Source organism: Lagenorhynchus albirostris, chromosome 8, assembly GCF_949774975.1.
Source record: "Lagenorhynchus albirostris chromosome 8, mLagAlb1.1, whole genome shotgun sequence".
Taxonomy (NCBI): Eukaryota; Metazoa; Chordata; class Mammalia; order Artiodactyla; family Delphinidae; genus Lagenorhynchus; species Lagenorhynchus albirostris.
In genome coordinates, this window is record NC_083102.1 from 75,437,653 (window position 1) to 75,465,428 (window position 27,776).

Consider the following 27,776-nt stretch of genomic DNA (forward strand, 5'->3'; position numbering starts at 1 on the left):
ACTGGCCTTCAGGTTTCAGCTGTGATTGCTACAAGTATACAAAAGGAGTGATGGAAAAGCTGAAGAATTCTCCCCTCAGCCTGTGGTGGAGGGACTGGTCAGGAGATGCTTCTAAGATTAGGACATGCGATCCAATTAAACATACCTGGAGGTTGGGAGTCTTCAATCAGGCAGTGGTATTTAGCGCCAGTGGCTTGAGCGGAGAGTATATATGGCCATGAGGTAGGAGATAAGATTGGAGATGGAGTCCAAGGGGCCTTGTCCGCCAAAGGAGGAACAAGAAGCAACAGGGAGCCAAGTAAGTATTTTTGGCACAGCTTTAGAAGTTACAGTTGTGTTCTGTTTTGTTTTCCCCCCAAGACCAGTATTTTCTTTTAACTGAAAGAAAATAGAGTAGCACAGTTTAGCACAGCTATAGAACAGAAAACACTAGAATGTGTCACGTGTTAAGGCCAAGTGCTGTGTAGTGAAACTTTGGTTTTAGTTGGGTTTTAGAAAAATAACTGGCAGTATGAAAAATAGGACTTATAATAAGGTGATCTATTTAAAAACAAAAGTTTGGGTTTGGATTAAAATATATTTTTAAAAGGTACCACTGTGACATTGGTATAATTTTATCTTCTATCAGTGAAAAAAAACAAATGCTAAAGCAAAATACAAGGTGCTTTGCTTACAGAAGAGCAAAGTGGACTAGTTTAAAAAAAATAAGGAGCCCTGATGTTCAAAGCAGTCATGTGACATTTCCAAGGTAATCCAGTGTATTAGTTTATCAAAACTAGAAACTGTAACCAACAGCAGGAAATTTAACAAAGAATTTACATAAGTTGTAAATTTGAGAAACATTTTTAACCACTTGAAAACTTGTATGTAAATCTAATAAAGATGACTTAAATAAAAACCAGCTGAGTCTACTTGGATTTTTAAGGTTTCTGTCAATCATAATTAATAGTAGTCTGTATTTGGTACTTACCGCTTAACAACTTATACATATGATTTTATTTGATGTTGACATCCTGATGCCATCAGGCAGGTGCTGAGAAGATGGTGATGTTTCCATTTTACAGGTGAGAAAACAAACATGGTTGTTACATAATAAAATCAGAATACTGCCAAAACCACTACTGTACTGTACCACTTCAAAAGATGTTGTCAGCTTTAAAGCATATCATGTCATTTAAAAAAAAAATAAAACGTATTTAATTTGATACAAAATGAGGATTTCTCCGAAACCATTTTCATATTAGTATTTTAGGTGTTGATATACACTTACCACATTTGTTGAAACGAAAGTTCACTGTACATCTTGAATAAAGTAACTTTTTGTCAAGGAAAAAAATAAGACTGCTACTGCATGGTACAAAATGTTTAATATACATGCAACAAGTGTCGTACATCAAGGCAACAAAATACACATGGAAATAGTAGCATATAGTTCAGCATTCTATTTAGGGGAGGGTGTGTGAACAAGAAACACTACCACCTAAAATTAAAGATTGAGACATACCTCATGCAAACATTAACAAACTACCTCTATAACTAGTGTGAAATGAACTGTGTAGAAACCTGAAGTCACATTAGCAGATGAATTTTATACCAAGAGCTCCAAGAAAGGAGAAAAAGTCATTATCCTCAGATGTCATGTTTAAATCTGCATTTAGCAGCATGTTAAGATGCACAAGTTATTATACACATTGGGCAAATCTGAAAAACTTGATCAATTATGGAACCTTGTGTTTCTATATTATAAAAATGTATGGAAAAAATTTAACAATGATTTTTTTTTAATTACTGACGGATAATAAATGACATTTGAGAGTGGACCATGAATGAAAGCATTTAAACATTCTGATAGCTGTTAGGAAAGCAGCAATAGTGCTTAAGGCTAGCCTAAAATTTTTGAAGTTCCCCTCCTTAACCATTCCCATTCCCTCCTCCCAAGGTTTCCACTGTCCTCATTTAAACCTTCCTTCTGTTACCCCAGGCTGATTACAAATTGCTTTAGATACCTCTCACTCACAATAATGTGTACAGAATTAAGAAGAAAGGTACCATTTCTCAATATTTGCATTACTGCAAGTACTAAAGCCTCAAGCTAAAGGAATAAAGCTCTGAATATGTTCTGGTACATCTAAGATAATTTATTTTAAGGGATTTCAGGGCTTCTTTGTCCCTGAAATGACCCTGTTTGAATGGTCTTACATATAAGACTAGCCTTGTTACTATTTATTATCTTAAATTCCAAATGATGAGCATAAAGCTCTAAATATTTCAGAGAACCACCACACTCCCACATTTCTAATACAAAGAATGACTGTAACAAGTGCTTCTTGTCTCCTCTCAATCAAATATTTTAGGAGGAACACTCTATATGTCAAAGTTACTAAGTTTGAATGTAGTGTTTTGTTAACAAATAAAAATGGCATATGAAGTCCCCAATAAGTACTGTAGTAGCCTCTTCATGTAAACAATGTATAAAAACTTCTTTGGCACAGCTGATCATGTTTTCCTCATATTACTTACTACAGAAAATATACTTCATACATTTTCTCTTTCAACATGGTGGAATTTTTAGGGACAAATGAACAGTTCCAAAATTTGCAAAAATTTAAAAGATGGCTCATGGCTTTTTTAAAAAAAATAATTTTTTACCTGTAGAAGTGGAGTAACTTTTAACATTAACATCAATTTTAAAATGAGATTATGGTATGATTAATGAGGGAAGCTGTAAAGCATGTATGACACAATTCATTCTTGCATACGAGGCAGAAAAACAGCACTGGATGTCAGACACATTGTTAAGTATGGTGATTAGCCTACTGATCCTTAACTTTAAAAGCGTCTCAGATCCTTAAATGAACTTGAACTCTTTCCTGATAAAATACTTTGTCAAAATCTGTTCTACATTTTTAAATGTTTCCAGTTTATGAGACATAAATTTGATCAATTTTGAAATTGATAAACTTTTAAGAAAATCTTGGAAAAACAAAAACAAGAAATGTATTCACTTTACCTTAATGGTCTAAAATACTGTAAAACACTTTCCCTGTGACCCTAACAACTTTAGTAACTGCCTAACGACACATCCTACAAAATTTATAAAATGTTAAGTGGAATGTTAGGTTGATGCCAAATGATAAAGAAAAACTGAATAAGCCACTGTGAAACTGCAGCTAAGAACCTTTCTCTTCACTTTAAAGACAAGGCATTTCAATATCAGAACTTGGGAAGAAATTCATGAAAAATGAAGTAACTCATTCTTAGAAAATTTAATCACTGAATAAAAGAGCAAAAGAAAATACTTAGCTTAAGTCTCTAGAATAAAACCTTGAACTCGGTCTCTGGCAATTATGACACGTTTAAATATATGAAAATCAGCTCAATAATAAATGTGTACAATTTGCCATGGATGATTAGAGGATCTCTGAAAGTTTTTTTTAAGCCTATTCATTTTTAAACTTCCTCAGTGACAAATATAGGAATTTTAAAATGAAAAGTGGCAGAGTCATTTTGTTTTCACTTAGAAGTTTACATGGAGTGGACTGAATTCTCTAATATAAGCGACAGAATTCCAGACATGTGCCCGAGCAATATAAAATTCCAGATGTTTTCCCAGCAGTCAAACTTACATAAATAGAACATTTGCAACACAAAAACTTTTGGCTTTTACATAAAATTTTTCAGGATGGAGTTAGACCTGGACTTGTCATCTCTGTTGTAGGACTTGCAAGGTAGTCATTAGATTTTAGGCTTGTTAGAGATTTGTAACTTGCCACTGATGTTAGAGACCCACAGAGACCAAGTAATGAGGGAGTATCTTCTTTACCTGAAAATTAGGATAAAATAACAAATATTTAATTTCCCTTGAAGCATAATACCAAAAAGATCCTAAAGCCATTAAAATCTTACATACTCTACAAAACAGTACAAACATCTAACTATAAAATCAAACACCTATATGTTAACATGTTTGATCTTTCAGTAGTTTCAGTGGTACCCTTATAAAACATTACAGAGGGAATATTTGTGCTTCTTGTCAAAGTTCTAGATATGGAAGTTTGAGATGTTTTGGAACAAGAAAGTTTACCTTGTTTTGGAGAATATGATCATATTCAATTAGTAAAGAATAACAAAAAATTAAAGTAACAATACCAGTGCTCAGGCCACAGGAATACCAGGAAATCCGTATGTAGGTAACGTAATACAGCAGAAGCAGAATTGCTTCAATTCAGTTGGAGGGCTTGATCTGGGAAGTTTTTATTCACTTACTGAATAAATGTTTATTCAGCACCTACTCTGCATCAGGAGTATTGTTACACAGTGCTGGACTTCAGTAGGCCCAAGAAGGAGGAATAGCAGATCTGTTTCCGCAGCCGGGGAAAACAAGTTCTTTCCAGAGCTGAGTAAGTTTCAACCCACAGTGTGCAAGTACCAGCGATAAGTGGCTGGTCTGAGGCTGTGAAAGGCTAATAAGGTCTTTGAAAACTAGCGGTTTTCCAAAGAAGATGGAAAGCTTAGGTTTTACTCACGTGGTTATAGAAGTATAAACTGAACCAGATATCAGATGTTTCTGAATATTACACATTGTTTCAAACAGTCCCTCTGCACTGTTCTCATAGTTGTCGTATTAATGCTTTAACCCACTTCGTCATACTGTATGATAACTGTGGGGCTCTCTCCTTTATTAAACTATAGACTCTGAGAAAGGACATGGAATTTGTTGTGTTCGTTATTATATTCCCAGTGCTAGCACACAGGAGACACTCATTAAATAATTATGTAATTAATGATAATTCAGTAAGAACTGCACTGGGACACGAACGAACTCCTGTGTTCTTTACAGCTATGTGCCCTGGGGAAAGGCATCTTCTCTGAGCCTATTCTTTCCTTTGTAAAATGAGAACAGGTACCAAAAGATGACAACGTTAACTTCATAGTTTTGCTGACTAAAAAATACAGGAAAATACAACGGGTTAGGAAAAGATATAGAAGAGTAATTGTCACATTCAGGTTTCAAATGTTTTATCATCTTATGTCAGGATCAAAAGATATAGATGTTTCAAGAACCCTTTTAATGTCTAAGTTTAGAGACCTATTTCAGGCCAAAATGAGCTCTAGAGTTCCTGCTAAATGCTCCAGGAACTCAACTGCTTTGGATAGTCTCTCCCAAATTTCTAATTCATTACTGACCTGTAATGTTTTAAAGAGATTTACTACTAATTACATATACATATGTATGTATATATAACTATTTTCTTTATTGTAAATATATATGTCACGTACAATTTACCATTTCTGTCATTTTAAGTGTACAATTCAATGGCATTAATTACGTTCATGGTATTGTGCAACCATCACCAACCGCTATTTCCAAAAATTTTCATCAGCCCAAACAAAAAATCCCTGCCCTCTTTAAACAGTAACTCTACATTCTCCCCTTCCCCTCAGTCTCGGGAAACCTCTAATCTACTTTCTGTCTGTGAATTTGCCCATCCTAGATTTATTCTTATAAGTGGAATCATACAGCATTTGCCCTTTTGTGTCTGGCTTATTTCACTCAGCCTAATGTTTTTTAAGGTTCATCCGTGTTGTATGTATCAGAACTTCATCCCTTTTCTATGGCTGAGTAATATTCCATTGTATGTACATACTACATTTGCTTCCCCATTCACCTGTATGGGCATTTGGGTTGCTTCCACCTTTTGACTACTGGAAATAATGCTGATGTAAACACTGGTACACAAGTATCTGTTTGAATCCTGTTTTCAGTTCTTTGAGAGTATATACTTAGGTTACACATATTTCTCAAATATAAAGATTATAACACAGTAATTGCAAAAGACTAAACCTAAATGTCTAACATAGTTACACAGTGGAGTAATGTGCAGCTGTAGAAGAGAACGAGAAAGATCTCTACTGCTGTGTCGTGATTTCCAGAATGTACTATTTAGTGGAAAAAGAAAAGTGCGAAATAGTGCATAGTATGTTACCTTTTATCTTAAAAAGGAATATGAATTTATTTAAATTTGCATATGTTTTAAAGATCAATAGAAAGATAATTTAAAAATAAAAATGGTTACTTACAAAAGTAGAAGTGAACAGAGTTGAGGTGAAGTTTAAACATAGTACTTTGACTCTGGGATATAGTCTCAAGATAAAATAATTAAAAACAAATCTTAAGCTATTTTAACTTACCCTATTTTAGTAATATAGATACTATTAGCTTGAAATTAAAACATATAATAGAAAAAAGCAAATAAGTCATTATGTTTCTATAAATTAGGAGCCAATATTTTATCATAAGATATAAAAATACAAAATCAAGTACATGGAAACCTGGACTCTTATGTGTGAATTACAAAATAAGATAAATTTAAGGTACATTTTTCTTTAAAAAAATTCCTAACTGTCTAGTGAAGAGGGTTAGAAACAATGACCAATTCAGTCACAACAGGCACCCCTATGGCCCAGATTATGTTCTCTAACATCATTTTCTAGTGTAAGGAAACAGGACTTCTTGGAGAAATAGCTGATCCTGGGTATGGGCATGAAATATACCGAAGTAACTCAGATCATCTTGTTTTACACAGAGCAAGGAAGCTGTGACAGACTACCAGGATGTCAAAAGGACATAGGGGCCATCTTTTTCATAAGGGTCTCTCAGTGTCCAAAAAGGACAGTGACCTCCTGATGAGACATACTGAAAAAGATCCATTATTCATGTTGTATTCTTGCCAAATATGTTTAACCTGAATATGATAGCAATGAACAATCAGAGAAATCTAAATTGTCAGGCATTTAACAAAACAACTGGCTTGGGTGCCTAAAATATATAAATGTCAAGTGAGAGAAAAAGAAAAGTTGGGGATTGCTCTGCTAGATGAAAGGACACCAAAGAGATTGAAAACTAAATGCATTGTGGGATCCTTGATTGGACTGGACCTAAAAAAAAAAAAGCTAGGATATTACTGGAAAAGTGGAGAAATCATAACATTCAATACTTATCAGGTAATATTGTACTAAGGTTAAATTTCCTAGGGCTTCCCTGGTGGCGCAGCGGTTGAGAATCTGCCTGCTAATGCAGGGGACATGGGTTCGAGCCCTGGTCTGGGAGGATCCCACATGCCGCGGAGCAGCTGGGCCCGTGAGCCACAACTACTGAGCCTGCGCGTCTGGAGCCTGTGCTCCACAACAAGAGAGGCTGCGATAGTGAGAGGCCCGCGCACCACGATGAAGAGTGGCCCTCGCTTGCCACAACTAGAGAAAGCCCTCGCACAGAAACGAAGCAAAAATAAAAATAAATAAATTTTAAAAAGGCAAAAAAAAAAAAATAAAAATAAAAATAAATAAATTTTAAAAAGGCAAAAAAAAAAAAAAATTTCCTGAGGTCATAATGGTGTGGCTTTGTAAGAAAACATCCTTATCCCTAGGAGATACATGCTGATGTATTTAAAGTGTCATGGTCTCTGCAATTTACTTTCAGATGGTTGAGCAAAACAGAAAACACAGATACACGAGTAAACAGAGGGAGCATGTGCCCACACGGGCAAGATAAAGCAGTGTGGTAACATGTTAACGACTGGCAAATCTAGGTAAAGCATATATAGGTGTTCATTCTCCTTTTCTTTCACTTTTTCTGTAGGTTTGAAATTACCCAAAACAAAAAGTTGGAGTGGGGAAAGAAGGCAAGGTACATGAAGTCCTTAGCTATGCCTTAAGGAAATAAACCATACAGCAGAGCTGAGTGGCATAGCAAGGAAAGCATGGGGAGATCTACAGATGCCAGCCTTCCAAGACCGACAGCTGACCTCTGAAAATACGGATGCTATGGAGCCTTCAGGGTAGTGTGGTGCCCTCAAGGAACCCCAAAAGAAGCTTCATTCCAACACTTCATTTAAAAATAAAAAATTTTAAAAAGGTGCATAAGGATCCAAAATGGTTATGTTCATTGTGACTGCAGCTATGCAACTACGCTTATAAAAGGAAATAAGCAAAACTGTATTAAGGTAGAGGATGACAGGTGATTATTCCAAAATGTTCTTCAATATTGTTGCAATGTCAACAGCAGCTAATGTATGTGTATATATATATGCATGGACCTAAATGCATGTAAAATTACTACAGTCGATTAAAAATAACAAGCATGTTAAAATGTGAGTTAATAGTGATATTTTAAAAGCAATTTACGGATATGGGGAGGAAAGAACTTGTCAGGGTCAATGAAACTTTCTAGCCCAGACAGCTGGGAGAGTGGTAGTTCCTAGCAGAAATAAGTTAGTCATCAGGAGCAGAAAATGGATGTTTGTTTTATACCAAGAAAGATCAGTCTTGTTTTAAATGTCTTGATATGGAGTCTGGACTATACAAGTCTTCAGATGGTAATAATACAAACATCATTAAATGAGAAGTCATTCATTCAGCCCAATTTACTGGGTATTCTCTATGTGTCCTCTATCCTGAAGTGATCAAACCCACTTCCTGCCCATAGGGAACTTAGTATATGATAGAAATAAATACAAACAGAAAATTATAATCAAATGCAGTAAGTGTAAGAATAATAAGTAAAAGGTATTATGGAAGCTCAAAGGACAAGTGTCCAAACCAAATCAGAAGGTATGGGTTGGGGGGTAATTAGGGAAGTTTCAGGGAAAAAGTGACCATTAAACTGAACCCTAGTGGACGTTCATGCCCAAGGAGGCAAAAATCAGACAAGGCTCTGCAGAGGAACAACATGAACAAAGGCAGAGAGGGAAGAATCAGCACCCAAGGTACAGGGAGCTACAAGCAAGAAATGAGACTAGAAGAATAGACAAAGGCCACAGAAGACTTGAGAGGTGATGTTATGGAGCCTGGAAAGGATCTTGTTGTAATCATAACAATACATCTGTGTTGTGACTTGAAATCAAGTCTTCAAATTCAGAGACTACATTTTTCATCGTACTCTTAGACGGAAGTGAGCCACTGAAGACTTTTACATAAGGGAATTACATGCTTAGTTTGTATTTTAAATACGTGAGGACTCTGTGAAACATGACTTTGAGGGAAATAAAATGGATATAGTGAAACCAGTAAGAAGGCTATGGCAGCTACCTGAACCACGTTAGCAGTAGAAGGGACACAGAATGGAACACGTGCAGAGATCTTCAGAAAGTTAAACTGGTAGGAGTTGGTGAAGGCAAAATGTAGGTGGGAGGAGCCATGAATGATTCAGCAGATTATGAGAAGTGATAAGTGAATGGTGAGATCATCAACATTATAATAAGGAAGAGAAGTCTGGAGTAGGGAGGAAAGGGGTCAGTGAAGAAATGAAGAGGAGGTAAATACATATTCTAATTTTAAGGAATGCCTAAAGAGATTACTTAGCCACTATCATACACCCATAAATATAGAGAAAATGTTACATTAAACTGTTGTGCAAGGACGACGTCACCTTTTTTGAGATCAACAGTCAAGAAAATGGGTGGTCATAATTTTATGCAATAGAATTTCAAAACATTAGAACCAATGTGTGTTGTGGTTGTAGCTAGCCAAGAGGGAGCTGTGACATAGTTGTTTTTGCATGAATGTACATGAATTTGGTCACAGGTATTCGTACTGATATCACTTTGAGTTAGTTGTGTTTATATGTCGCTTAAAACGCCTTCAAAAACATTGTAGTATAATTTGCCCTTAAAATTAAGAGTTTGTTCATAGAAAAGCATGAAAACAAACATACGGCAGGATGTAAGTTTCATATCAGTAAAACAAATACTCATTACAGGAATCAGTGCAATTCATAATTTCTTGTAAAACAGCATAAAAGTGCTTGTGAAAAAAAGAAATCTGTAATAAAGAGAAAAACCAGGGAAGTTGATGAAGCTTCGTGACATATGCAGAAGAACTGCTCATTCACATGCCAGGCATGTAACTGAAGGCAGAAGAAACCCCTCAGAACAGATAAAAAATTTTGAAGCATAGGCAACTGATGTGACTGATTCATGAATCATGCAGGATTTCTGTTAGAATGTCAAACATCAGTTTATCATGGAATTCCTATGGTCTTTGAAGAGACACTGTTTAACTTTCAGAAGCATCTGATCTAACTGAGGAAGAAAATGAAACTAAGGCAAACAGGAAAGTGTCTGCATTAAAAATGTGCAGGATACTTGTTGATAATTTGAAAGAAAATCCCTACAGCAGTGGAGTACTATATTAGGAAATGGTTCACTGTTGGAACAGAGGATGATACTGTGAGGAAAGACATAGCTACTGACAATTTTGATTAAGAGGTGCTTCAGAATAGATGGGCTCTGAACATGAAGAAGTTCTTGACAACTCAATTCAATTTTATTTTCCCTTCTACAGCTACAGAGGAGTGAAATTAATTTTTAAAACCTATGCTTAAAGTCTAAAAGAAGCAATGAACAATCAGAAAATAAAATCAAGAAACATTTCCATTTACAATAGCACCAAAAGAATAAAATACTTAGGAATAAATTTAACCAGAAGTATGCAAGAGTTGTACACTGATAACTACAAAATAGTGTTGAAAAAAACTCGAGGTCAAAATAAATGGAAAAACATCCCTTATTTCTGTGGACTGGAACACAATATTGTTAAGATGGCAATGTTTCCCAAATTGATCTACAAATTTAATGTAATCCCCGTCAAAATTCTAACTGCCTTTTTTTCAGAAATGACAAGTTGATTCTCAAATCATATGGAAAGGCAAAGGACCCCAAATACCTGAAACAACCTTGGAAAAGAACAAAGTTGTAGGACTCACATGTCCTGATTTCAAAACTTACTACAAAGCTACAGTAATTAAGACAGTGTGGTATGGAGCAAGGTTAATGTGGCACTGTCACAGACACACAGACCAAGAGAATAGAAATGAAAATCCAGAAATAAACCCATACATATAGGGGTAATGGATTTCAACAAGAGTTCTAGGACCATTCAGTGAGGGAAAGAATAGTCTTTTCAACAAATGGTCCAGGGACAACTCAATATCCACATGCAAAAGAATGAAATTGGAACCTCAGTTCACACCATATACAAAAAATTAACTCAAAATGGATCACAGGCCTAAATGTAAGGTCTAAAACCATAAAACTCTTAAAAGGAAACATGTAAAATAAACCTGTATGACCTTGGATTGGGCAACAGTTTCTTAGATGTGACACCAAAAGTACAAGCAACCAAAAGAAAAACTAGATAAATAGGGCTTCGTCAAAACTTACAACTTTGTGAGTCAAAGAACACTAGCAAGAAAGTGAAAACACATGCCTCAGAATGGGAGAAAATATTTGCAATTCGTGTATCTGATAAAGGTCTACCATCCAGAATATACACAAAAAACTATCACAACTCAACAATAAAAAGACAAACAACGCAATCTTCAAATGGTCAAAGGATCTGAGTAGACATTTCTCTGAAGGTGATATACAAATGGCCAATAAACCCATGAAAAGATGTTCAACATTATTATTCACTAGGGCAATGCAAATCAAAACCATGGAATTCCACTTCACACCTACTAGGATGGCTATATTAAAAGACAGACAATAATAAGTGTTGCTGTGGGTATAGAGAAACAAACCCTAATTGCTGGTGGGATTATAAAATGGTACATATCATCACCTCAAAAAATAGTTTGGCAGTTCCTCAAAAGGTTAAACATATGATCCAGCCAATTCGGTTCCTAGTTATATACCCAAGAGAAATAAAACTACAGTTCACACAAAAACTTGTACATGAATGTTCATAGCAGCAGTATTCATAAAAGCCCCAAAGTGGAAACAATCCAAATGTCCAGCTGATGAATGGACAAACTGTGGTATATCCATGCAATGGAATGTTATCTGGCCATAAAAGGGAATGAAGCACTGATAACTGCTGCAACATGGAAGAACTGTGAAAATACTATGCTAAGCCATAGAAGCCAGACCAAAAAAAAGCGCTACACATTGTATGATTTCATTTTATGAAATGTCCAGAATAGACAAATCCAAAGAGACAGAAAGTAGATTAGTAGTTACCCAAAGGGAGGGGGAGGGAGGAACTGGGACTGAACGCTAATAGGTACAACAGGGTTTCTTTACTGGCAATGTTCTGGAATTAGACAGTGGTGAGGGATACACAACACTGTGAATATGTTAAACACCACTGAACTGTACACTTTAAACTGGTGAATTTTATTTTATAAAATGGTGAATTTTATGTTATGAGAATTATAATAAAACAGTTCTTTAAAAGTCTAAAAGATCTTTTAAGATAAACAAAAGTGCTACAGGATAAGGAGACAATGTGTTATAGTTTAACTGTTGGCATATTCCTTCCTCCCCACCCACCCTTCTTCTTTTTTTTTTTTTTTTTTTGGTGGTACATAAAATGAGTGTATCTTAAAACCTAAGGCATCTGATTAGATTTGATGAAATATGGTATCTGCTAGTAGTTTCTAGCGTAATACCTGTCACATAAGAAAGGCTTAATACATGCTTCTTGAGAAAAATGACAACTTCTCACCCTTCCTATCAACAATTATGGTGCATTTTAACTTATGACATTTTTTGAAATTCTTTTAATAATCAGTAGGAATATAGAATTGCTTTTTGTTTTATACCTTTTTTACTATACCATTCATTAAAATATAGCCTTGAGGAATGTAAGGTACGATATAAAGGCATAAAAGGTTTTTCTACTTGAACCAAGTTTTAGAGTACAAGGATAAATCTCTTTTTTTCAAGTAGTAAGTATCAAATCTCTATTTCTTAAGACTTTTCAAACGAAGATGTTAATAACACTTTTCACTAAAAATGCGTAAAATATGTAAAAGTAACAATCATTTACAGTTCTAGCATTAAATTAACCACTTCGAATACATCTGATGTATTTGACTTCGTGTTTGTTTTCAGAAGGGAAAACACATCTATTATGTTTGTAAAAATGACATGTTCATTATAAAAATTTAATCAGTGCAGCAAAGCACAAAAGAAATTTTAATGAACTTACCATCCAGCTTACATTCAAACAGAAAAGTAGGTATACATAATATTATAAAATTGGGATGATGTCATGAATGTCTTTTAATTTAAAAGTTTCATTTTATTTTTACTGGAATGCAATATAAGAAAAGGCTAGGAAAAGAAATGCTGAACTTCCAATAAAATTTTTTTCCTCAAGAGTTAATATTTTTTGAAAGAGTAACCTATGTTGCGAGAGCATGAAAAAATGTATAGTTTTACCCATCAAGTTTGAGTGTATCAATTTTATAATTACCTATTGAACTCTGAAAACTCAACAGTTAAAAAAAGAGTAATTCAATTAGAGAACAGGTTAAAGACACGAAGAGATATTTCACCAGACGATACAGATAAGCACGTGAAAAAATGAAGAACATAATTTGACATCAGGGAAATGCAAATTAAAACCATGGTGAGATATTACTGCATACCTATCACAATGGTTAAAATAAAAAATTGTGGGCTTCCCTGGTGGCGCAGTGGTTGAGAGTCCGCCTGCCGATGCAGGGGACGCGGGTTCGTGCCCCGGTCTGGGAAGGTCCCACATACTGCAGAGCGGCTCGGCCTGTAAGCCATGGCCACTGAGCCTGCGCGTCCGGAGCCTGTGCTCCGCAATGGGAGAGGCCACAGCAGTGAGAGGCCCGCGTACCGCTAAATAAATAAATAAATAAATAAATAAATAATTGTGACAACACCTAAAGATGGCAAGGATGTGGAGAAACTGGATCACTCATATATTGCTGGTGGGAATGCAAAATGGTACAGTCACTCTGAAAAATATTTTGGCAGGTTCTTAAAAACCTAAACATGCAACTACCACACAACCTAGCAACGGTACTCCTAAGGTATTTATCCCAGAGAAATGAAGACTTAAGTTCACACAAAAACCTATAAACAAATGTTCATAGCAGCCTAGTCCCTTTGGGCTGCTATAACAGAAATATCATAAATCGGGTGGCTTATAAACAATAGAAATTTATCTCTCACGGTTCTGGAGACTGGGAGATCCAAGATCAAGGTGCATGCAGATTCACTGTCCGGTGATAGTCCATTTCCTGGTTCACAGACAGCAGTCTTCTCACTGTGTCCTAACATGACTGAAGGGGTAAAGGAGCTCTCTGCGGCCTCTTTTTAAGGGCACTAATCCCATTCATGATGCCTCCACCCTCATACCTAATCACCACCCGAAGCCCACATTCTAATACTATCAGACTAGAGATTTGATTTCAACATATGAATCTAGGGGGACACAGACATTCAGCCAATAGTTGCAGCTTCACAGCCCTCAAACGTAAACCAACCCAAATGTTCCTCAGTGACTGGTTCAGAAACAAAACAAAAATGATATAGTTCATCCATACCATGGAATATTCTTAGCAATAAAAAAGGAATGAATATACACATAACAACTTGGAAAGATCTCAGGGGAATTATGCTGAGTAAAAAAATCCAATCCAAACAGTCCATATACTATCTGACTTATTCAGCACTCTTCGTGATTTCATTATATAATATTCTTCATAATTTCATGACAGAATTACAGTAATAGGAAACAGATTAGTGCTTGCCATGGGTTAGGGAAGGGGCAGAGATAGGGCAAGGCTGGGAAGGAGGTGGGGTTATAAAAAGGCAGCCCAAGGGATCCTTGTAGTGATGGAACTGTCCATGTCTTGACTATGGTGGGGTATACATGGACCTACACATGTGGTAAAACTACACAGAACTAAAAACATACACACTACTGAGTACATGTAAATCTGTGTGAAATCAGTGGAATTGTACTGTCAGTTCCATGGATGTGATACTGTTCTACAGTTTTGTAAGATGTTGCCCCTGAGGCAAACTGGGTGAAGGGTACATGGATCTCCCTGTATTATTTATTAAAACTGCATGTGAATCTATAATTATCTCAAAATAAAAAGTTAAATTTTAAAAAGGAGGTAGCTAGAAAAATTCCTTAAAGTGATAATCGGGGAAAAGTACAGAATGTGAACAAATACTAAGTGGGCAGAATAACCTTGTGCATACACAGTTGTACTACTTAAGTATGTATCTTCAAGGTAAATTTCTAGAGGACTTCCCTGGTGGTGCAGTGGTTAAGAATCCGCCTGCCAATGCAGGGGACACAGGTTCGATCCCTGGTCGGGGAAGATCTCACATGCCTCGGAGCAACTAAGCCCATGCACCCTAACTACTGAGCCCGCGCACCACAACTACTGAAGCCCGTGTGCCCAGAGCCCATGCTCCACAGCAAGAGAAGCCACTGTAATGAGAAGCCCAAGCACCGCAACGAAGAGTAGCCCCCGCTCAATGCAACTAGAGAAAGCCCACAACAGCAACGAAGACCCAACGCAGCCAAAAAAAAAGTGGTGAGAGTGGGCATCCTTGCCTTGTTCCTGATCTTAGAGGAAATGCTTTCAGCTTTTCACCCTGAGTATGATGTTAGCTGCAGGTTTGTCATATATGGCCTTTATTATGTTGAGGTATGTTACCACTATGCCTGCTTTCTGGAGAGTTTTTGTTAGAAATGGATATCAAATTTTATAAAAAAAATTCTTCTGTCTCTATTATCATATGGTTTTTATTCTTCATTTTGTTAACGTGGTGTATCATACTGATTGATTTGTGGATACTGAAAAATCCTTGCATTCCTGGGATAAATCCAACTTGACCATGGTGTATGATCCTTTTAATGGATTGTTGGATTTGGTTTGCTAGTATTTTGTTGAGGATTTTTGCAACTATGTTCAACAGGGATATGGACCTGTAATTTTTTTTTGTGATATCTTTGTCTGGTTTTGGTAGCAGGATGATGCTGGCCTCATAGAGTAAGTTCAAAAGTGTTCCTTCCTCTGCAGTTTTCTGGAATGGTTTCAGAAGGATACGTGTTAACTCTTCTCTAAATGTTTGGTACAACTCACCTGTGAATCCATCTGGTCCTGGACTTTTGTTTGTTGGGAGTTTTTAAATTACTGATTCAATTTCATTACTGGTAATTCATCTATTTTCTATTTCTTCCTGGTTCAGTCTTAGCAGACTGTACATTTAGGAATTTGTCCATTTTTTCTTGGTCATCCATTTTACTAGCATACAGTTGTTCATAGTAATCTATCATGATCCTTTGTATTTCTGTGATGTCAGTTGTAACTTCTTTTTCAGTTCTGATTTTTACTGATTTGGGCCTCTTCCTTTTTTTCTTGATGAGTCTGGCTGAAGGTTTATCAGTGTTGTTTACCTTTTTGAAGAACCAGCTTGAATTCTTAAAGCCAGTACTTTATATATATATATGTATACTTTATTTTTTAGGGTAGTTAGGTTCACAAAGAAACTGAGCATGAAGGTACAGAGAGTATTCATATACCTCTTACTCCCACACATGCATAGTCTCCCCTGTTATTAACACCCCCACTAGAGTGTACATTTGTTACAATGGATGAACCTACATGAACACAAAATTATCACCCAGAGTCCCTATTAGGGTTCACTCTTAACGTTGTATATTCTGTGAGCTGTACAGATGTACAATGACATGTGTCCCCCATTTTAGTATCATACAGAGCCATTTCATGGCCCTAAAAATTCTGTATGTTCTACCCATTCATCCCTCCCTCCTCCTCCATACCTTTGTTTATTCTAAACAAATTTTATTATTTTTGGCCATGACAGGCGGCATGCAGGATCTTAGCTCCCCAACCAAGGATTGAACCTGTGCCCCCTGCAGTGGAAGCGCGGAGTCTAAACCAATGGACTGCCAGGAAAGGCCCACATTTGTTTTTATAGTATAAAAGTATTCATTATTAATCTTGTCTTGTTGATATTAAAATGCATATAATTAGAAATTAGATTAAAATCCTAAATAAATGTATTTTTATATGAAAAGTCATCACAAAGAAATCCACTCACAGTATGGATTAGTTTTTTTAAACATACATATTCTAAATAATGACAATCAGTTTACTCTTTCCCATTTATATTAGTGCCACTAAGACACTCTAATATGCTATTTTTATTTTCCACATCATCAAGAAAAAGATTTATCTGTAGTCAATATATACTATTTACTAAGCTCGTAAAACAGATTAAGGTCCTTTGAGAACATTTCAACAACCATCTTAAAGGAAGCAGAATTCATCTTATCACAATTTTCCCATTGCCTGAGACTTCTGGTTAATTGAATTTTTACTTTATACTACCTGTAACTTGTTCCTCATATTCTATGACAGTTATTCATTATATACTTATTCCATCAACAAATATTTAACGGTTGTCTGTTATGTGTCAGACTCTAATAATATGCTGGCGAAAATATGGATACGATACCCTACCCTCATGAAGCTTCTATTTTAGTGGGGAGTTATAGACAAGACTCATAATATAATGTATGGCAATATGGTAAGGTGCCTGGGATGGGGTGGGCATTGACATGGGTGGTTAATTAAGGTGTGGCGGCCAATGAAAACTACTTTAGGGCTTCCCTGGTGGCGCGGTGGTTGAGAGTCCGCCTGCCGATGCAGGGGACACGGGTTCGTGCCCCAGTCTGGGAAGATCCCACATGCCATGGAGCGGCTGGGCCCGTGAGCCATGGCCGCTGAGCCTGCACGTCCGGAGCCTGTGCTCCGCAACAGGCGAGGCCACAACAGTGAGCCGCCTGTGTACCACAAAAACAAAAACAAAAAAAACCCAACTACTTTAAAGAGCTGATATTTGTACAGAGACCTGATAAAGAAGTTACCATGCAAAGACCTTAAGAAAGTAGTTTCAGGGCAGTGGGAAAAGCAAGTGTAAAGATAGCTGAGGCAGAAACCAGCTTGGAAGAATGGTTTGGAGGTCAGTTTGCTGTGGTGTAGAGAACAAACAAAAGAATGGTATGATATGAGGCAGAAGCTGTTAAGGACAAGATTATGAAGGAAGCCATCCAAGATAAGCAGTTTGGATTTTATTCTGATTGTCACTGAGCGCGACTGGAGAATTTTAAGGGGGGCGTATAGTAGATTCTGATTTATGTTTTCAAAGATCACTGTTCACTACATGGAGAATGACTTGTGAGGAGGCAGGAAGGAGAGTCCATCCAAGAGGCTTGACCCAGGTGGCCCAGACTAGAGTTGTAGTAATGGAGATGATGAATCAATGTATACAGCACGTGTTGTATGGGAAGCTGACAGGACTTGCTAATGAACTGACTTGCAGTTATAAGGCGAAAGAGCAGTGTCTAAGATAATGTCTACGGTGGTCATTTATTGCAATGGAGAAGACAAGAGAAGAAAGGAGGCATAGAGGAATACAGGTTCCTCTGAGGTAAGGAACTGTCTTTCCCTAGCCCTCGCACACACCAGCAGGTGTGGAACTGGGAAGAAGGAGAGGTAAAATATGTGAGCATGAGATCATATCAGCACCAGGTGTCCAATCCAAAGTGCTAGAGTAACACATCTAGCCTATACTGGGGGAGGGGGGGGGACGGGAAGAAAAGATTTTGAACCAGCTATTTTACTGAAGTTTAAAAATTAATAGACTGGGGCTTCCCTGGTGGTGCGGTGGTTGACAGTCCGCCTGCTGATGCAGGGGACACGGGCTCGTGCCCTGGTCCGGGAAGATCCCACATGCCGCGGAGCGGCTGGGCCCGTGAGCCATGGCCACTGAGCCTGCATGTCCGGAGCCTGTGCTCTGCAACGGGAGAGGCCACAACAGTGAGAGGCCCGCGTACCAAAAAAAAAAAGAATAGACTGTGTCTTAGAAACTGAAATGTGATCATATAATTGAAAGTGGCCTGAAAACTTATGAAATTGGATCAATATGTTGTTCAGGAAGATGTAACCCACTGGAAAGAGGGGTGGTTAGAACACAGCTGAAAGCAGTAACAGGAAAGAAAACTCTTTTATGTTTATTCCCCAAGTTTTTCAGAATACTCAGAAAATGAAGTACCAAAAGTGACTCAAGAATGAGGAAATCATCAGTTGGATCAAAAGCTGCTGAGAAGTTTAAAAGAATGAAGACAGAGGACCGATGTCAGCACTACTGCAGTGGTTGATCACCTTGATAAAAGTCATTTTAATAAGTGGTAGAGACACAAAAGCCAAATTGGAGTGGGTAAAAAAGAATACAGGAAATGAGGAAATAAAGGTAACAATTACAGAATATCTATCGAGAAGGTTAGCTACAAACACATGAGAAAAAAACAAGAGCAGACTATTTTTAATCATAATGGCAGCTTAATTCCTAGCATGCTTCACAGAAATGTCACTATTATTCTTTAGCAATCCTCTGCAACCAAAATATGTATAGTTCAGGAAAAAGCAATTTTTAAATAGATTTTTTCTTTCTTACCTTCACTGATTAAATTTAATGTGTCTCGTTTTCCATCTCCTTGTGACTGACCTGGATCCAGTGAAGCCTGAGAAAGGCTAACTTCAGCTGATAACTGGTCAAGACTTTGACAACTTTTTCTGTAAAACAAGGGTGAAATACTACTTTACCTTCTTCTCACAATAAAGAATTTCTAGAGATATTCTTTAATGGTTTTCTCCAACTTATTGAGTTTCTGGTTAATTTCTCCCCAATTTCCCCCCTCAACTGTCTTTATCATGGCAGCAATAGAATCTCCGTTATCCTTTTCCCTCCACCCTCTCTGAAGGTCTGTTTAATCCACTAAAAAAAGGAAAAGAGAAACAACTTGTCAAACAAATTTAATTCCTTACACCAATTTTTGATGATCAAGTTAGCTAAGAAATAGGGACTTCGGGTCATTATTAATTGTCAAAGGTGCAGAAAATCTTACATCTCTCCTAATACAGAAACAAAACTGACATAACTTAGTGATGATTGTGTATCTCCTAAGCACAGTGCCTTGATACCGTTACAGATGGTTATTAAATAAAAATAATAACAAACTACTGTTATCAATTCCTGTAACTGAGAAGTTTAAAAAATGTTGGGTAGTAAAATACCTGCTTGTGTTAATACACCATCAAGATAATTAACCTCCTTCCATCATCTATTTATAACTGTGAGCTCATTTTCTAGTAAACAAATTCACTAGAAATAAATTATAATAGATGAAAAAATTCAGCTATAAATGGAAAGTTAATAAATATTTATGTTTAAATGTTAATGAATGTTTATGTGCAAATGTTTAAACCTTCCTCATATTTGTTCTGTCAACATAAAACCAACTCAAGAGATATATGCAGCTTTCATGTTACTGACATTTCAAGTACATGAACAAAATTCATTTTTATTTCTAAATATAAATGATCCAGGAGAGGGAATATGTTTTTCAGGTTCAATATTTATTTCCCAAGGTAACCAAACCCTATCTAATTTCCTAGAAATGTTATATAGTCTATGATAATGTTATAGGAAACATATATCTCTTACATAGCTACTCTCTATTCATACACATAACAGTAGACTTACAAATTTATCAGGTGTATGTATATTAAGGGGGATATATACAGCAGGCATCTATTTGTTTTCTCCTCTAAGAAATGAGGTGAAGGATGAGGTGATGGAATAGCCTTCCCAGCCTACAATACGAGCAGCATTCTCACTTTATAACATCATTTTTTAAATGTTGAGAGTATAAAGTTCTTAATTATAATTTTAAGTAGCAGGAAAGTCTACTGTAGGAAACTTCTGATAATTACAATAGATGACACATATATAAGCTATACAACATGTAACAAAAAAATGATACCCGATATTTATATAGCACTTACCAAATGCTAGGCACTGTTCTACATATATTACATACATTAACTTATTTAATCCTCACGACTACCAGAAGAGGTTGGAATTATTATTATCCCCACTTTACAGCAGAAGAAACTGGGGCACAAGAGATGAGATTTGAACTTGGTAGCCTAGTTCTAATTCTATCCCCTTAACTACTATGCTATCTCCTCTCTAGTGTAAGAAGAAAAGATGTCTTCCTATTTTATTAGAAACCCTTCTTAAAGAATAGCCTTGTTTGCTGAGATAGACCATGTAAATTATACTGTATTTAATCAAATCACTGAAAATTTCACTTGATTTCCAGTAAAATCTTATTTCTTTAGCTATAGCAGAAATCAGGAACAGAGGAATTGAATAAAGGAAGTTATTTATAAATAAGTTTCTTTTCCAAATTATTTTTCTGGGACTAATAGGTAGAGGACTTGCTTTTAAAAATGAAGGGCTTAAGATGAGTTTCTGACACTGATATTTCACTATAGGAAACTTAATATTATTAAATTAAAAAAATTATGCGTAGAAGTATTTACAAACAACAAAACACCCAGAAGCAAAAAAGACTCTGGCGAGTAAGGACTGAGAACTTGACAGCACACATTTACAGACTCTCAAGGGAGGAAAGCATGTGAAAGCATCCTATGATAATGGCAACACAAAATGAGCTTTCTGTGTGACCTACTGAAGTACCTTTTAGAATACCACACTTCTAAGCCCAAAGTGATTTAGGGACCTTTCTACCCTTCAGTGAATAAACTCTGAGTTTATTGGCTTTATTTACTTAACCAAATGTCAATGAATATAAAAATAAAATTTGGTAGACAATGATGTTCTGAAGCAAAAATAACAATTCCAAGCCAAAACTAAGCACATTATTCATAAGATATTAAGAATAGTACCATACAACATCTTCCTTGCATTAAACTATTTCCCACCACATGGTAGGAATCTAGTTCAGCTGCTTTCAGTAATGACAAAGAATGGCTTTGGTTTCCTCATTTTTTACCATATTTCCAATCCGGCCGGCAGCTCCATCTGACAAACGTTTTGTTGTCATGGAGCAAACTATCTGTCTATGGGAGTTCTGTCTTTAAAAGGTCATCACTAAGTCCTATCTTAGAATTCTAGACTCACTTTAAACACATTGAAAGATTTAAGTGTAACCCACCAGATTCGTCAAACCAGTTAACGGTCTGTTCCTATTTCTCAGGGTATAATTTCTTTTTTTTTTAATGTGTTGCTGGGGGTTGATACATTTTTTTTAATTTTTATTTTATTTATTTTTTTATACAGCAGGTTCTTATTAGTTACCTATTTTATACATATTAGTGTATACATGTCAATCCCAATCTCCCAGTTCATCCCACCACCACCACCAGCCCCCTTACCCGCCTTGGTGTCCATACGTTTGTTCTCTACATCCATGTCTCTGTTTCTCACAGAGTATAATTTTTTAAACGGCAAGAGTTTAATCAAAATAAGAACCCAAGATAGTAAGAGTCATGCATTATGACTATATAAAAGTTTGCAGTTTAATCTATGCCATTACATTGTTAAATATAATTTAAACTTGTAGGAATTGTCATGAGCACCTGGGATATAATAAAATCCACTGCATTCAATATCTTACTATATAAGCATTTTAAAACCACTCAAACTCAGGACTTCCCTGGCGGTCCAGCAGTTAAGACTCTGCGCTTCCACTGCAGGGGGCATGGGTTTGATCCCTGGCCGGGGAGCTAAGGTCCCACAAGCCGCGTGTTGTAGCCAAAAAAATAAAAAATAAAAAAATAAAATCATTCAAGTTTAGACTTATATACATAGAACTGGGTACCAAATAAAGGCAAATTAAAAGGAAACTGCGCAACAGGGCTGAATTCAATTATAAGTAAAATTTTCTACAATTTTATACTTTATATCAATGCAGATGCAATGATATGGATAATCTACATGACTTATTCGCCCAGCAGACATACTGAGGTCAATGATAATTCACATTATCTGGTAGTCATTGGGCAACAGAGAGATAGAAGAAGAAACTATCCACATGTACAAAATAAAAACAAATAATGTGCACTGTCTACACAGAGGCACATGACTGTGTGTGGAAACAGAAATATGCCATTCTTTTTATTCTTGGTTTGATTTTCATAGAAGTATGTTAAAGGAACAAACGAAGCATTTGTTAGAGCAGAACATCTATAAAGTCTCAATTTGCTACAAAATGGAAGGATGCAAGGGAGCTTGAAAGGATACATGTGAGTCAGGTCAATGCAAAACTTATTTAAAGAGATTTCTACAGCCTCAGTGCTTTAGGGAGTCCTATTCTAAAAAGACTGGAAAGACACACAAGGGAAGGAGAACCTCTAATACACCTGAAGTGATTATATCTGATGCATCGGAGTCATTAAGAAAAGTAGGCCTAAATGATAGATCATAAAGGGCACATAAAGGCTCATTATTCTTGTTTTTTTTTTTTTTTGTTTGTTTTTTTTGTTGTTTTTTTTTTTCGGTACGCGGGCCTCTCACTGTTGTGGCCCCTCCCGTTGCGGAGCACAGGCTCCGGACGCGCAGGTTCAGCGGCCATGGCTTACGGGCCCAGCCGCTCCGCGGCATGTGGGATCTTCCCGGACTGGGGCACGAACCCGCGTCCCCTGCATCGGCAGGCGGACTCTCAACCACTGCGCCACTAGGGAAGCCCCAAGGCTCATTATTCTTAATAATTTTGTGAATAACAGCCAAACTGGAAGACAATGATAAATTTAGAAGACTAAAAGAAGCTTAAGTAGGGCTTCCCTGGTGGCGCAGTGGTTGAGAGTCCGCCTGCCGATGCAGTGGACATGGATTCGTGCCCCATGCTGCGAAGCGGCTGGGCCCGTGAGCCATGGCCGCTGAGCCTGCGCGTCCGGAGCCTGTGCTCCGCAACGGGAGAGGCCACAACAGTGAGAGGCCCGCGTACCGCAAAAAAGTGACAATGAATCTCATCTTTTGGGATGGGAATGATGCATTAGGCAATAATCTAACAAGGCTATGTAACAGATAATCTAACAAGATTATATAACAAATATCTAACAAGCTCATGTGACCTAGACTTTACATAAAAAGATACATATTAAAACAGAACTTATTGGAGACAAAAAAGAATCAATTGCTCTATGTGTGTCTGGGAGTGTGCTTTACATATTTATTTATTGTTGAGCTTCTACAGTGAGCCTATAACGCTATAATATCAAACATGATATTCCTATGTTTGAAATAAAGGAAAAGATATAGTAAAATCCATCATAACTAATCTTGCCAGGTCTAAATAATAAAGAAATAAACTGGAAATGATAGTTTTAAAGTTTTATAAACAGTATATTAAATGGAAATAAATTTAAGATCTATTGTGAAAGGGATCCTTCCACGACCAGGTGACCATAGCCAAGTTATCTGGCTATGATTTGTTTCAAACATGATTTATACAGCACTACTCTGTTCTGAAAATCCGAAGTCTCCATTTTTACATGAAAAAGTTGGTATTATGTATTTTGAACAACTGGGGATTTGCTGGTCATTTTAATTTTATATAGGGTTTTACAAGCTCTCTAAGAAAGTAGAGCTTGGGATGTTGGGTGAGTGTATATTCTCCAAACATGAAAGATACAAGGTTATGTGAGAGTATAAACAAAAAAAGATTATATAGGCTATAAATAAATAAAGATTTACCAGGAAATGATTAGGTTTCAGGCTATTTATTACCTCATATGACTCTTACAATTCTGTTTAAACAGGCATTACCCTCCAACATTACATGTGCAGAAACAGAAGGGAAGACGAGGAAGTGAGACTTCCCTGGTGGCACAGTGGTTAAGAATTCCCTGCCAATGCAGAGGATACGGGTTCGAGCCCTGGAGTCCAGGTTCGAGTCCAGGAGGATCCCACACGCTGTGGAGCAGCTAAGCCCGCAAGCCACAACTACTGAGCCTGTGCTCTAGAGCCCGCAAGCCACAACTATGGAGCCCACGTGCCACAACTACTGAAGCCCGCGCACCTAGAGCCTGTGCCCCGCAACAAGAGAAGCCACCGCAATGAGAAGCCTGCACACCGCAACGAAGAGTAGCCCCCGCTTGCCGCAACTAGAGAAAGCCTGGGTGCAGCAATGAAGACCCAACGCAGTCACAAATAAATAAATATATTTTAAAAAAAAGAGAGAGAGAGGAAGTGATGCTTAGTGTTACACAGCAAGGAAGCAGCAGAGATACTTTTAAGTCCTGACTTTAAACTGTAGGTCCAGGGATCTCAGAGCTACCCCCTCGTGCATACTTTTTGTTCAGGGATATCAATTTGGCGATAGGGCCACAGAAAAGCAATACCAACATCTGAGGGCAGGTTAGATTAAAGGATGATGCTGGGAAGGAAAGGGTGCCCCTTCTTAAACTAATGGAGTAACTGAGTCAAGAGGTATAAAATCTAGATCCATTCTAAACAGACAAACAGGCAGTTTCACTGCATTCTTTTCTGAGACTGCAATAACTTTTGTTGCTGCTACAATATTCTGTAAAAAAAAGTCACTATTACTGCATGCAAAGGTAATCTGGAAATAAATCTTCCACTTAGATGTCCTTATTGGTTCTTCAATAGGTAGCTCTATGGGCAGGCAGTGGTACATACATGTCTTTTGGCTAAAATATTTTACCTCCCACTGTCTAAAGTGACCATGTAGGTATTGCAATAAAAAGACATAGTTATTAGTCTTTTAACTTGTCAGGATATAATATTATAATATTTTTGCAGTTAAAAAAGCTGGAGTATCTTATGTTATACATAGGTAAGTCTACCAAGTATTGCTATAAATTCAGTTTTTCAACTATAAATCAGAAATACAAATAAACTAATATTCTTCCATTCATTCAATGTCACAGAAAGATAAAATTATATACTAGGATAATAAGATATATTCCAGTTATTTATGACTTTCTTAAGGATGTAAGGGGAATCCAGTTCCAATCCATGAAAGGTCCAGTCAACACCTTGAATCATACTAAGTGCGGTACAGGAGATGCTGAAGAGGGTTCTACGGATTCATTCTGTAAATAACTGGCTTATGTTTCCCTACGTATCTCTAACAATCAGTGAAACAAACATTAAAGCCTCTAGCAATTTTTTTTAAACAACGAAAGGTAAAATTTGAGTTCTACCTCCGATAAATGAAAAAAATCACAGAGTAAAGCAGGCAGAAATTATGTCTATGCTAAAACATTCCTTGTATAAACAGTCTGGCTACTAATTACCTAGTGAAAGGCACCCTATGAAGCAGGGAAAGAAGTGTGTTGCTCTACCAGTGAAATTTAAAGCAAGGGCTCTAAAAGCAAAGTGGAGAGAAAAACAGAGAAAAAGAGGGAGAAGAGAAGAGAGGGAAGGAGAGGAAGGAGGGACAAAAGAAGAAAGGGAGGAAGGGAAGGGAAAGAACAGAAGGAGTTGCAGGAAGAGCAGGGAAAATAATCAGAAAATTAGCTGAAGACATATAGGAAAATAAAGATATTGAAAAAAAATTACCATGATGGGAAATGGCTAAAAGCCAAAAGAAGGTAATACAATTTACACGTTCCAAAATGAAGACTACCTAAAGAAAGAGATCCTAAAATTTTGCTGCTCTCTCAACACTGGGAAACAATGAAGAAACGAAATAGTCCTGAACACTGGGACAAAGAAACAGGAGGAGGATCTTGTGGCCTATAGGTGGAGTGATTATATCTTCAATATCCCCCCAATATTAGATTTACTGAAAATGAACAAAAGTCTTCCAGACCCATCAAGAACAAGTAAATTTCTTTCTACGCTTTCATGAGATGGAATTTTATGTTTTATAACAAGCATGAAAATTAGTCCTAACACAAACACCAAAGCTACAATTAAAAAATAGATGCCTCGGGCTTCCTTGGTGGCGCAGTGGTTGACAGTCCGCCTGCCAATGCAGGGGACGCGGGTTCGTGCCCCGGTCCAGGAAGATCCCAGATGCTGCGTAGCGGCTGGGCCCATGAGCCATGGCTGCTGAGCCTGCGCGTCCGGAGCCTGTGCTCCACAACGGGAGAGGCCACAACAGTGAGAGGCTCGCGTGACGCAAAAAAAAAAAAAAAAAAAAATAGATGGCTCATAAAATACAGGCTCACAGATTTCACTGAAGGACTGCCTGAAGATTAACTAGAGGAGAAGTAGGTAGCTGGTGGATTTCTCAAATTTTTTTTACTTCTCCAGGGTGCCTTGGCTTCATAACATTACCACATTCACTGCCTTAATCTAACCTTACTAAGCCACAATAGTCTTAAATCCTACTTTTGCTCTAAACTAATAACGAATTCAGAAAGAAGCATGAGAAACCAAAGTGGATAGCCATGTGTTTGGTACAACTAAGTTCGTAATTAGTTGGAAAAAAAAAGTATCACACTTACTCATACCACTGTTTATTGTGTTTTCGGTAAAGCAACGTATCCAAGGCAACAGCATTGACATCCAGAGCTCCTGGGGAAGGCCACTGGTTGGTGAGGTGGGCAGTTAACTCTTGTCTTGATCTTAAATCATTATTCTTTAGCACAGTCCTGTGAATATTAAGATGGTGAGTGCTTTTGTCTTCACTGTTCTGCATTGGCACAGGAACCTGATAATGGCATCAACTTAGGCCCCCAAATTCACCTTTTTAAAATGATATGTTAACAGAATGTGACCAGAACTACAGGAAGGCTAGTTGGGGCTATGACTGTTTCGTCTCCTGCAATATGTGTTTTTCATTCTTTCTCTACTGCTACAATAAATCACTACCTGTGAAATTCAGACTTCCTATCTTTTCCCCAGAGATATTACTAAAGGACTAAGGGACTCAAGATGCATTTTACATCTTAACTAAAAAACAATGGTGATACCTTAGAGTTACAGGTGATCAGACGCCAGTTAAAATACAAAAGAGAGTAAAGAGTCCACGTGTATGATTCTCTAGCTTCAAAATTCACAATCTGTTGAAGTAATTTAACTCAGTAAACAAACAAAAACAATTAAAATGAATAAAAATAAAATACA

General features: G+C 37.0%; 2 protein-coding genes across 5 annotated transcripts in view; one reads left to right on the plus strand and one right to left on the minus strand.

The window, feature by feature from the left end:
- The window catches only part of SLC25A40 (solute carrier family 25 member 40), a 64,653-nt gene extending 56,521 nt beyond the window's left edge, over positions 1–8,132 (plus strand). Inside the window, exon 12 of the mRNA XM_060157178.1 lies at positions 7,640–8,132. Coding sequence (XP_060013161.1) covers positions 7,640–7,695 — 56 coding nt within the window. The 3' untranslated portion in view covers positions 7,696–8,132. The remainder of the gene's footprint in view (positions 1–7,639) is intronic.
- Positions 1,349–27,776, minus strand: part of RUNDC3B (RUN domain containing 3B) — a 147,746-nt gene continuing 121,318 nt past the window's right edge. For 2 of the 4 annotated variants that reach the window (XM_060157171.1, XM_060157170.1), the window contains 3 exons: positions 27,155–27,301; positions 19,323–19,441; positions 1,349–3,823 (listed from right to left, as the gene is read on the minus strand). In XM_060157171.1, the coding sequence (XP_060013154.1) occupies positions 3,678–3,823; positions 19,323–19,441; positions 27,155–27,301 (412 nt within the window). In that variant the 3' untranslated portion in view covers positions 1,349–3,677. The remainder of the gene's footprint in view (positions 3,824–19,322; positions 19,442–27,154; positions 27,302–27,776) is intronic. The other 2 variants (XM_060157173.1, XM_060157172.1) reach the window with 1 other exon arrangement.